The following is a 12,565-nucleotide window of genomic DNA, read 5'->3' as shown; positions in this document are numbered from 1 at the left end:
AAGCGGCCGTCCCCTCCTTCCTTCGCTGGTCAGAATCTCTGATCACCTTTGATCAGAGGGCCATTCATCCCATGTCGCCAGACCAGGACGCTACCCGCTCATCGTCGACTCCATTGTTTGCAAGAAGCACCTCACCAAGGTGCTGATGGACGAAGGCAGCGGCCTCAACATCCTCTACGTCGACATCCTCGATGTCATGCACATCCCCTGGTTGGAGCTCTGCTCGGTGAGCTCTCCCTTCCACGATGTGATCCTAGGAGCGCAGGCATACCCACTTGGGCAGATCGACCTACCCGTCACATTTGGCTATCGAGCCAACTTCCGCTCGGAGGTGCTCACCTTCGAGGTGGTGGACTTCTCGGGGTCTTACCATGCCATCTTGGGGCGGCCATGCTACGCCAAGTTCACGATGGTCCCCAACTACATCTACCTAAAGCTGAAGAAGCCTGGACTGAACGACATCATCACTATGGGTAGCACCTTCTCGCACGCCTTCACGTGCGACCATGAGCATTACGAGCTCGCCACAGCCATCATCAACTCTTTTGAGCTCCTATGGCTTAGGGAGTTGTCGACCCTAGCAGTCCTGGACTGCAACAAGCCAACCTCTTCGACTGCCTTCTGCCCACTCGAGAAGACTAAGGCGGAGGGGATCGACCCCATTATTCCAACCAAGATGGTGCGGATCAGGACCCAGCTCTCGGCCAAATAGGAATGCGAGCTCGTTGACTTCCTACACGCCAATCACGATGTCTTCGCATAGAAACCATCTAACTTGTCGGGCATACCATGGGACATCACCGAGCACGCACTGCGCCTCATCCCAGGCTCAAAGCCCACCAAGCAACGCATGCACCACTTTGACGACGAGAGGTGTAGGGCCATAGGCGAGGAGGTCACCAAATTCCTAGCAGCCGGATTCATTAGAGAGGTATTCCACTCTGACTGTCTTGCCAATCCTGTTCTTGTTAAAAACTAGACTAGGAAATGGAGAATGTGCATTGATTATACTAGCCTCAACAAAGCATGTCCAAAGGATCACTTTCCTTTGCCATGCATAGACCAGATAGTCGACTCCACCTCAGGATGCGAGATCCTCTCCTTTTTGGATGCCTACTTAGGCTATCACCAGATCGCGATGAAAGAGACTAATCAGCTCACAACCTCGTTCATCACCCCATATGGTTCGTACTGTTACATAACCATGCCCTTCGGTCTGAAGAATGCTAGCACCACCTACCAAAGGTGCATGCAGCAATGCTTCACTAATCAAATCGACCTGCTCGATCAGCCTGATCAAGCCGAGCGGCCAAAACCAACAATCGCCATCTATGTTGATGACATAGTGGTCAAAACAGTTCAAGCTTGTGACCTGATGGCAAACTTGGCCACGACGTTCATGAACCTTTGAAGGTTCAACATCAAACTGAATCCTGAAAAATGTGTTTTTGGGGTTCCAAAGGGGAAGCTGCTTGGATACATCGTGTCCGAACGCGGCATCGAGGCCAACCCCAAAAATATCATGGCCATCTCCAACATGGGCCCTATATGCAACATCAAGGGCGTACAAAGGCTCACCGACTGTTTAGCCGCCCTGGGCCGATTCATCTCCCGGCTCAGCGAACGGGGGATGCTTCTCTACAAGCTCCTAAAAAAGACAGACACCTTCGTCTAGACTGAGGAAGCACAACAGGCTTTGGAGAGCCTCAAAGATCTCTAACGTCGGCCCCAATCCTTGTCGCTCCCGAACGGGGAGAACCCCTCCTCCTCTATGTCGTGGCAAGCAACCACATGGTAAGCGCCACCCTGGTCGTCGAGAGGGAGGAGCTGGGACACCATCTTAAGGTCCAGTGACCTATATACTTCGTCGGTGGGGTACTCACCAACCCCAAGGTCTGGTACCCCCAGGTGCAAAAACTCCTATATGCCATGCTGATGGTGACCCAAAAGCTCCTGCACTACTTCACCGACCACGAAGTCTTGGTCATCACTTCATACCCGCTTGGAGACATCATCTGTAACCGTGACGTCGCGGGACGAATCTCCAAGTGGGCACTCGAGCTAATGGCCATGACATCAGGTATATCCCTCGCACCGCTATTATGTCTCAAGCTCTTGTGGATTTTGTCACCGAATGGACGAAGGTCCAGCTCCCGACCCTAGATATCACCCATGAGTACTGGATGATGTACTTCGACAGGTCGGCAATGGATCCTAGCTCAGGGGCTAGAGTGGTTCTCATCTCCCTAGATGGGAGCAAGCTCCTCTATGCGATTTGACTCCACTTTTTGGCATCAAACAACGCCACAGAACATGAGGCCCTCATCAATGGATTGCACATCGCCATCGAGCTCGGCGCTACGCGGCTCTACGTCCACGGTGACTCAGAGCTGGTCATCGACTAGGTCATGAAGGAGCCCTCTTGCAAAAGCCCCCTCATGGCAGCATACTACCAGGAGGTGCGCTAGCTCGAGGACAAATTTTGAGGGATCGAGCTGCATCATGTCCCCCAAAAGGACAACGATGTCGCCGATTTCCTCACAAAATTGGTGGCCAGACAGGCTCTGACTCCGAGCGGGGTCTTCATCAACGATCTTCATGAGCCATCTCCTCGCATGCTGGAAGGTCTGATCCAGACACGCTCTGACTCTGACTCTCCACTCGGGGGCTCTGACCTGGGCGCCTTCATGGCAATGTCGCCCGCCGACGTCACCATGGTGACTCTTGATCAAACCGACTAGAGAACACCGCTACTTGCCTATCTCCTCGAGAAGATTCTCCCATCTAAAAGGACCAAAGCATGATGAATCACTCGATGTGCCAAGACCTTCGTCGAGATCGGAAATGAACTCTACAAATGAAGTCCGTCGAGAGTACTCATGAAGTGCATCTCGACCGACCAAGGGAAGCAGCTCCTCCTCGAGGTCGATGCTGGAATCTATAGACATCACACGGCCTTGAGGTCGCTGGTTGGAAAAGCCTTTCACCAAGGTTTTTACTAGCCCACCGTACTATGAGATACAGAGGAGGTCGTCTGTAGGTGTGAAGGATGCTAGTTCTACGCTGGGCAAACTCATTTGTCAACATAAGAGCTCCAAACCATCCCCACCACCTGGCCATTCGTGGTCTGGGGCCTAGACATAGTAGGACCCCTCAAAAAGGGCCCGAACGGCTTCACTCACCTACTCGTAGCAGTCGACAAGTTCACCAAGTGGATCAAGGCCAAGCCCATCACTAACACCCGCTCGAAAGAGGCGATCAAATTCTTCCTCGACATCATCTACCAGTTCGGCGTTCCTAACTATATCATCACTGACCATGGAACTAACTTCACCGGGAAGAAGTTCCTAGACTTCAGTGATGGATACGGCATTAGGATCGACTGGGCCTCGGTCGGACATCCACGTACTAACGGTCAGGTCGAGCAAGCCAATGGTTTGGTCCTCCAAGGACTCAAGCCGTGCATCTTTGAGCAACTCAACAAGTACGCCAGGCGATGGGTTGCAGAGGTCCTAGTGATCCTCTAGAGCCTGAGAATGACTCCAAACCTATCCACAGGGTTCACACCCTTCTTCCTGGCCTACGGAGCTAAAGCAGTGCTACTCTCCGACATCGACCACGGTGCCCCAAGAGTGAAGGCCTTCGATCGTGACCGAGCTACGGAGGCTCAACAAGACGCAGTCGACCTACTTGAGGAGGCCCACGAGATGACTGTCATCCACTCTGCTCGCTACCAGCAGACTCTCCGTAGGTACCATGAGAGGAAAATAAGAGGAAGGATCCTTGAGGTCGGAGACCTTGTGCTTCGAAGGACCCAATTGACCAAGGAGAAGCACAAACTCTCTCCGCCATGGGAAGGACCCTATATGGTGACCGAAGTGATCCGACCGGGCACCTACCAATCGAAGGACGACAACGGCGACATTCTCACCAACACTTGGAACATCGAACAGTTATGTTGTTTCTTCCCCTAAATTCGGTCTTTACCATTTTTCTTCATTCAATGTTCGCTCCTCCAAAGCACCCCGGCCCGAATACTTTCGGCCCGGGTCGCTCGGGGGCTCCACGAGGGTGCGATACCACCTCTTTTTTACTATCATATGGTAAATACATTTTTTACCCGAACGAAAGGGTAGTCCATTCCTTTAATTATCTTACGTAACTTTGCTTCAACATTCCGACCGATTGCACCCCGCCTCTACCTATGGTTACGAGCAGCTGAGCCTCACAAGCCACGCCAGGGCTCTTAAGGTTGTAGCCTATGAAACGAATGGGCAGGTGCAAAAAAGAAAGAATAAAAACAAAGCAATACTAAGGTAAAAATAAGGAACGGACGGGACAAGCTTCCCTGAATGAAGTAATTCATCACAAAATGAAAATTGATGTATTTGTCAATACAACTGTTCACATGGGGGCTCCCCCACAAACTTAAACTATTACATCTATTGGCTACTTCTACTGTGGCCGCCCGAAGGCATCGGCTGACGACACGACCGGCGAAGATAAAAGTTGTTCGCCCTCCGACGGGGCAACACTCTGCTCGAACAGAGCTTCTGAGCCGACATCCACTCCATCCGTAGGCTGGGTGACATCTTCTTGATGCACGCCTTCAGCCACGCTCACACGGTGAGCCTCCATCACCCACAACATGGAGACATGCTTGGCCACCAAACTGTGCGTGTGGCAGCAAGCTTTCCCCGAGCGCATAGATGGCGTTCGGGCTCTCGTCATCGGCGTACCCTCAGTAGATAGCGGCAAAGTCTAGGTCCAGGTGTCTTCCAGAGGCAGGCACCAGGTACCTCAACAAAGTTCATAAGTTCATGGGCATCATGCAATAGCTCCCTCGACTTCAGCGAGCGTAACGGGTACCTCAAGGGCCCTGCCTAGTTCCGCTCCCTCGACTTCGGCGAGCACAATAGGTACCTCAAGGGCGTCGCACCCATAGATGCTTAGCAGAAGAGCATGGAGCTCCAGACTTTCCCATACAAATGGAGTAGCTCCTAGATAGGAACGCTGCCTGCCGAAGTATGGCCGCCATAGCTGGAGGATGTCTCTAACATCTCATCAAACTTTATGAACTGGCTGACCTGAGTAGCTACAGGGACGAAACCCCCCACCGGTGCGGTCCTAGGTGGCTTCCCCTCCGACAAAACTCATCCAGTGAAGATCCACCAAGAAAAATCCATGAGCGGCTCCATCCCGAGGAAGGCCTCGCAGACGGTGATGAAGCTGGTGACGTGCAGCGCCCCAGTCGGATTGAGGTGCTGTAGCTCCAGGCCCCACTCATTAAGGAGCCCACACAGGATCTAGTGCGCCACTTCCTTCGGCGGAAGCAGCCCCTTCTCGGTGAAGGCAGCCAGCACCGCTTCGGATAGCCTCCAGCTTAACATTGCGCTCTGGATTCATGAACGGATCTGTGAGTTCTCCCCCTTGCTTACCCTCCCTCTCACTTAGGAACCACCGTGGCACACAAGCACTCTTGGCGAGAAGGAAGAAGGAGGAAGGGCAGCAGTTGGAGAAAGGCGAAGGATTGCGGCGAAAAGCCCTCTCCCTTCCCCTATTTAAGGAGAAGGCACAACAGTTGGGGAAAGGTGAGGGATTAGGGTGAAAAGCCCTCTCCCTTCCCCCATTTAATTCGGATGGGATACAACGGGACGCGCCCTGACCGATGGGACGCACCCTGCCCGACGAGACAGAGCCTGGTTAGACAGGACGTGGCCTGGGTATGGCCCACCACTACCACACGCCGGGTGTGGGAAACAAGGAGCAACTATGCGCAGGCGGCCCTCCGCCTTCCCAGGCAAGACTTGGAAGGGCCCAACGATGGGATCTCCGCCCAGGAGGGACCAACTGGCTTCCTGAGTCGATCGGACGGCTCAAGCGAACGTTGAGAGACAGGTAAGGAGCAGAGGGATGCCCCATGCGGGCCATGCCGACTCCATCACGAACGACGAGAGCGGATCCCGATCGGACATATCCAATAGGAGCTCCTCAAACCCCATCACTCGAGTTATTAAGGTAACATTACCAACCCCTAGTATTTCTTTATATGATCATTCATTCATCTGCTGTCATTCACACATTCATCCATGCGCGCATTCATTTATCCCATACATTCGAAGCATTGCATATGCAGTTAAATGCATCACAATGCTTCATGTTGCATCACAAAATGGTAGTTGCCTCATTCAGCATGAGCAACGACCGACCGAGGTTCGAAGGCCGGCCCACGAAGGGCTCGAGGCCACCCCGCATCAAACAGAGCTAGGGGAGAAAACGTAGATGAGCCCCGAGCGTCCCTCGCCCAGTCTGCTTCGAAGCAAATAGGGTCATCTCAACCTTCTTATTCGATCCTAACCTCGAGCCATGCCCATAGAATCTCCATCGAGGGGAGGCCAGCGGGCCACCCGGGTCCGTCTTCGGAATGACCCAGGCATCTACCGGGACGTGGGTTAAGGAGCAGTGGAATGCCACATGAGGGCTATGTCGACCCCACCATGAACGATGGACCCATATTTCACTCAAACTTGCCCATTAGCGAGCTCACCGAGCATGTCACTCGAGCCATCGAGGCAAGCGACGTTAGCTCAGCCCCTTCGGTTGCGAAAACCGTGGACGGGGTAACGCACGAAACTCAAAACCGACCCCTACCGAGCCCAGTGGGGCCCAGGGGCTTAGGACACCCAAACACCTCGGCACGACCTCGGCTGTGCCTGACGCCTGGGTCCACAACTCTGACTCACCTGATCCCTCGGCTGTCCCTCGGCTACGCCTGACGCCTGGGTCCGCGACTTTGTCTTGCCCGATCCCTCGGCTGTCCCTCGGCTGAGCCCGACGCCTGGGTCCATGACTCCATCTCTCCTGATCCCTCAGCTGTCCCTCAGCTACACCCGATGCCTGGGTCCGTGACTCCATCTTGCCTGATCCCTCAGCTGTGCCTGATGCCTGGGTCCACGAGTCCATCTCACCCGATCCCTCGGCTGTGCCCGATGCCTAGGTCCTCAACTCTGTCTCGCCTGATCCCTCGGTTGTCCCTCAGCTGTGCCCAACGCCTGGGTCCGCAACTCCATCTCGCCCAATCCCTTGGCTGTCCCTCAGCTGCACCCGACGCCTGGGTCCATGAGTCCATCTCGACCGATCCCTCGGCACGCCCAATGGCCTAGTTGACAACTCCGTCCCGCCTAGTCCCTCGGCCATGACCAAATGCCTAGGACCACGCTCTAGGAAACGATGGGTCAGAAACTAGAAGGAGGAGGCTACGCCCACCAAGATACACACACACGCCCGCTGACAAAATCCCCTAGGCGATTCTGCCCGAATCACCCAGGGCTCGGGGGCTACACCCGCAGGTGCGCTCTGTCGAAACAAAAAATTCCCCCACTGGCACCATGAACCCCCCCAGACGATTCCACATGAATAGCCCAGGGGCTCGGAGGCTACACCCGCGGGTGCACTCACGCGCACTAGCTGTCAAGACAAAAATCCCCCAGACGATTCTACCCGTAGCACCCAGGGGCTCAGGGGCTCCTGTCAGGTTCATAAACCCGGGGTCCCTCATGGACCTGCTTCCTAGCAAAAGCTTAGCCCAGCAGATGATGTTGCGAATGATGCGCAATTCCTGGGCCAGCACAAATACCTAACGATAGGCAAGAAGGGCTATCCATTCTTTGACCGAAAGGCCTGGCCAAAGAGGAACGACACCCGCTCCCGACTCTAGGCTGCCTCTCCAACCGAAAGGCCTGGCCAAGAAGGAACAACGCTCGCTTCTGACTCTGGCCCTCCTCTCTGATTAGAAGGCCTGGCCAAGGAGGAACGTTGCTCGCTTCCGACTCTGGCCTGCCTCTCCAACCGGAAGGCCTCCGGCCCGCCTCTCCAACCGAAAGGCCTGGCCGAGAAGGAACAACGCTCGTTTCTGACTCCTGCCTGCCTCTCCAACCAGAAGGCCTAGCCAAGGAGGAACGTCGCTCGCTTCTGACTCCGACCCGCCTGTCCGACTAGAAGGCCTAGCCAAACGTCGCTTCTGACTTCGACCCTCCTCTCCGACCGGGGATACACCGAACCTCTACTTATAGCTCTTCTCCAACTAGCATAGTCAGAGCAGACTAGGACCAACCGACCGGGGATGCCCGCTCGGTGAGGACCCAGGAAACAGATGGAGCAAGTAAGGCAGGGCGCTCAAGTCAACCATAATACCAAGGATCGTACCCTGTACACCTGCAGTACCGACAGGAGATGACAGAAGGGTGCCCTGCAACCTTCCAGGCATGTCAAAACCCAAGCAGTGTTGTGGGTGTCGATGTTTTGCCCTATAGTGTTATGGGCGCCATCAATCCCCATACCAGGCAAACACGGTAAGACCCCCCACATGCCTCCGGGCATCAACAGTGTTATGGGCGCCGTCATTTGCCATACATGGTGAATATGATAAAAACCTCCCACATGCGTCTGACATAAACAATATTGTGGGCGCCTACAATCATCATTATACCCGACGGCGTGGGCAACAAGATTTAGTAGCATACATAAGCTCTCCCTCTCTCGCTTGTAAGGCCGTCCCCTTCATCTATAAAAGGGGATGCACTCTCTCCCAACAGGGACGATCAATCTGACAAATACATAGACGACAACTCCAACAGGACTCGAACGATTCGAACAACCAACGATTGATTCACCCCCTGTTAGCTTTAGACACTCTAAAGCTACATAGAGCACACGCTCGAATTCTTAGCGCACGTAGGAGCTCCCGTCACTCTCGGCCCATCAGTCCGGAGTCCGACCGGGCCTCTTACACCCCCATCTTTCTCCCTCATGTTTGTAACCCAACAGCAAACTTCGAGCACCTGGGCTCAGGAATAAAGTCACCGACTGACTCAAACTGGATGTAGGGCATGTTGCCTGAACCAGTATAAACCCTGTGTCATTGAGTGCTAGACCACATCCGATCACAACGTACGGCAAAACTACAAATATTTATGTGCTCTCTCCCAACAGGGACGATCAATCTGACAGATACACAGACGACAACTCCAACAGGACTCGAACAATTCAAACAACCAACGATCGATTCACCCCCTATTAGCTTTAGACACTCTAAAGCTACATAGAGCACACGCTCGAATTCTTAGCGCACATAGGAGCTCCTGTCACTCTCGACCTTTCAGTCCAGAGTCTGACCAGGCCTCTTGCATCCCCCATCTTTCTCCCTCTTGTTTGTAACCCAACAGCAAACTTTGAGCACCTAGGCTCAAGAATAAAGTCACTGACCGACTCAAACTGGATGTAGGGCATGTTGCCTGAACCAGTATAAACCCTGTGTCATTGAGTGCTAGACCAGATCCGATCACAACGTACGGCAAAACTACAAATATTTATGTGTTGGTCACTTTCTGCACCGACACAACATATCTCACAAAGGCCTATTCTTGGTTCTAGCATTTGCAACCCATGAAAGCATTCAACTTAAGATGAACTCTAAGTTATCATGCTCAAAACTTAAGAAGTATAAGTTTGTATAACAAGCTTTTGCAAAGTATCGCAGAGCAACTATTCATCATCTCCAAATAATTTTATCATCATTTTATTAGAGCAGAGTTTTCTCTCGAGATAAATTTAAGGCACTCATCTCCACATTCTATGAACATAAATATTGAAATGTAAAGCAAACATGAATGTAAAGAGAGGGTTTAAGATTTTCATACCTGAGCGGGGAGAGATATCTCCCCCAAGCTTGACTTTTGCATAGGTTGGAATGTCTTCTGGCAGCTCGTTTAATTATTTTCTTTATTGACTAACTAATACTACTAGAATGCATAAATGACTAAATAACTAAACCTATTACTACTAGATAACTTATTCAGTATGAATGCTACTGAATTTTGTTCATTATTATTATTAAATATTTTTTATATGTTGTTTTTTAAATGCAAATCTACCCTATCATGCATAGCTACTATAAAACTTTATTTATTAACATAGAGTAGCTAAATGCAACTAACCAATCATGCAATGCGAAGAAAATTTATTGGAAATTTAAATGAGATGCGACTAGTGAAATGCGGTAAATAAATGCAAGGGATAGATAACTTACCTTTTTATCGGGCTCAAGGTCATTCGTCCTTGGGCGGAGGGGTTTCCTTTTGTTCCACCTTGAAGGCCTTGTCAGGATCAGGGGATGACGAGTTTGAGGGTGGATCTTTCTTTTTACGCCATCTCTTTCTATTCTTCTTCTTCTTCTTGACAGGTTTCTCTGGTTCTTCAATCGGCTTTGGTTTCTTCATCTTGATTCTCTTTGGATGCTTTTTCTTTTCCTATTTCCCATCAAAGAGGGGTTGTCTAGAGGCAAAAGCAAATATTTCTTTCCTTCTAGCAAAGTGGAATTGGATTTGCCTAGAAGCCACATATATGCAAGCATTTGCGGTGTTAAGGAAGGGTCAACCAAGGATTAAAGGTGTATCCTCGGCATTGCCCATGTCTAAGATCATAAAATCTATAGGAACATAAGCACTCCTAACTTTAAATGATAAATTAGTGGCTACTCCCTCGAGATAACGGGTGGATTGATCGGCCAATTGTAAGTAAACTGAGGTTGAAGCTAGGGGAGTATAAAACAATCTATCATAAGTTTCCTTAGACATGATGTTAATACTAGACCCTAGATCACAAATGGCATTATGAAAAGTGTGGGGGCCTATGGACCAAGTAATGATGGGGTTCCCAAGATCACCTTTCTTAATAGGAAATCCCCAACCATTTTCAGAAAAGTCATACCTTGCCGTGACAAGGTTGGTTGTCTCCATGGTTCCTTTAGGTTTGCCAGGAATTCTATCTTTTTCATAGGATGGGATGGCAGTAGTAATTTGAGCTAATTGGGTTTCTATCATCATATTGAAACTAAGTTGATTCTTTAAGACAGAAAAAACTCATCTAATTTAGCATTTATATTTCCCAACATCTTGTCAAGAGCATTCAACTTTTTATTAATGCTATCAGTCATTCTACTTTGACTATAAACAAGTTCTTTTAGGAAAGCATAACTATTATTACCTTGATTATTCACACGAGGAGAAGAGTAATAATTGTTACCTCCCTGATTGTTGAAGCACTGATTCTGGCCTTGATGTTGTGAACAAAACCCGTTGTCGGTGTTGATGAAGTTCAGGTCCTCTTGGGTCTCGGAACAGGAATTGCCTAAATGCCCAACATCTCCACAGACTTCGCAAGTCATGTGGGAATCCATGGCTTTGAGTGTCTCTTAGGCACTCACCTTCTCATAATGTTCAACTCGCTTCACGAGCAGATCCATCTTAGCTGCAAGCATGTCAATTTCTTTAACTGAATGCATACCTCATTTATGGGGTTGGAGTCGATCATCGCTCCATCCTTCGTTGGGAACCATCTTCTCGATTAGTGTCTTTGCATCTATAACACTTAGCGAAAAGAATGCTCCACCAGCAGCAGGATCTAAATGGCTCCTATCTAACGTTACTAATCCATGGTAGAAGTTCTGGATCAAAAGCCAGTCTTCCATGCCATGGTGTGAGCATGCAGAGACATACTCTTGCATTCGTTCCTAGGCTTCGGGAATCGACTCATCTGCTAGTTGTTGAAAACTAGAGATCTTATTGCGAAGAGCATTAGTCTTCCCCATGGGGAAAAACTTGACTAGGAAAGCATTGGAACACTTGTCCCAGGTATCTACAACATTGCGGTTAGAGTAAAACCATTGCTTAGCCTTTCCTAACAAAGATAAGGGGAAAAGGCAAAGACGTATAGCCTCTTGGCTCACTCCCTTAATGGTGAAGGTGCTACAAATCTCCAAAAAGTGTTGGAGGTGAGCATTAGCATCCTCGTGGGCTTTCCCACAAAATAGACTAGCTTGAACCATCGTAATTAACATTGTCTTAAGCTCAAAGTTAGCGTCCCCATTGATAACATTGGGTCCGGTGGCCACATTAGCAGCAGAGGGTGCAGAAAAATCACGAATGCACTTGTCGCCCATGATTGTGTAGGGTAGTGATAGGATATGAGGAAAAAAGGATAAACTACTTAGGATAACTGTCACACCCGATTTTAAGGATAAATTGAGATACAAAATCTTATGTGCGCCCAGAGATCAGTCACACACATAAGCCGACAAATTATAAATAGTACCATCACAAGTGTTTATTACATCGCGAATAATAAGACAGAGTCTTCACATAGATGTAGGGGAAGTATAAAGAAAAATCTCTCGTGGAAGCTCCATATCATAGGGACGTCAACTGGTTGACCACAAGTCTAGTAATCCTCAGGAAAATCGTCATAGCCATCTGTTACCCATCCGGGATTTTTATCCAAATAATGAAAATAAACAAGCGTAAGTACATGTCGTACTCAACAAGTGTGACATGGGTTCATGAGGCTCAAATGGCTTGACACAGGTTTAACAACATTCAGCTTTTAGTTGTCACAATTTTAGCATGAGAGTAGCAACAAGTTGTTTCAATCCCGAAGTAAACACATGATCAATGTAAACAAGAATAATGGATAGCATAAATGGATAATTCTTAGTGATCATCTATTCTGT

The 12,565-nt window shown here is 49.9% G+C and overlaps 1 protein-coding gene and 1 non-coding gene across 2 annotated transcripts; both read left to right on the top strand.

Moving 5' to 3' along the window:
• The first annotated feature begins 409 nt into the window (after window positions 1-409).
• LOC136479952 (uncharacterized) lies at window positions 410-712 on the top strand. Its single transcript, XM_066477647.1, has one exon. The coding sequence runs from the start codon at window positions 410-412 to the stop codon at window positions 710-712; it is 303 nt and encodes a 100-aa protein (XP_066333744.1).
• A 10,813-nt stretch (window positions 713-11,525) lies between these two features.
• On the top strand, window positions 11,526-11,634 carry LOC136484520 (small nucleolar RNA R71). The gene has a single exon (XR_010766042.1). It is a non-coding gene; the product is annotated as a small nucleolar RNA R71 (small nucleolar RNA).
• The last annotated feature ends 931 nt before the right edge of the window (window positions 11,635-12,565 follow it).

The sequence above is a fragment of the Miscanthus floridulus genome, chromosome 9, assembly GCF_019320115.1.
Source record: "Miscanthus floridulus cultivar M001 chromosome 9, ASM1932011v1, whole genome shotgun sequence".
In the NCBI taxonomy this organism is placed as follows: domain Eukaryota; kingdom Viridiplantae; phylum Streptophyta; class Magnoliopsida; order Poales; family Poaceae; genus Miscanthus; species Miscanthus floridulus.
This window is presented reverse-complemented; position numbering and strand designations above follow the sequence as displayed.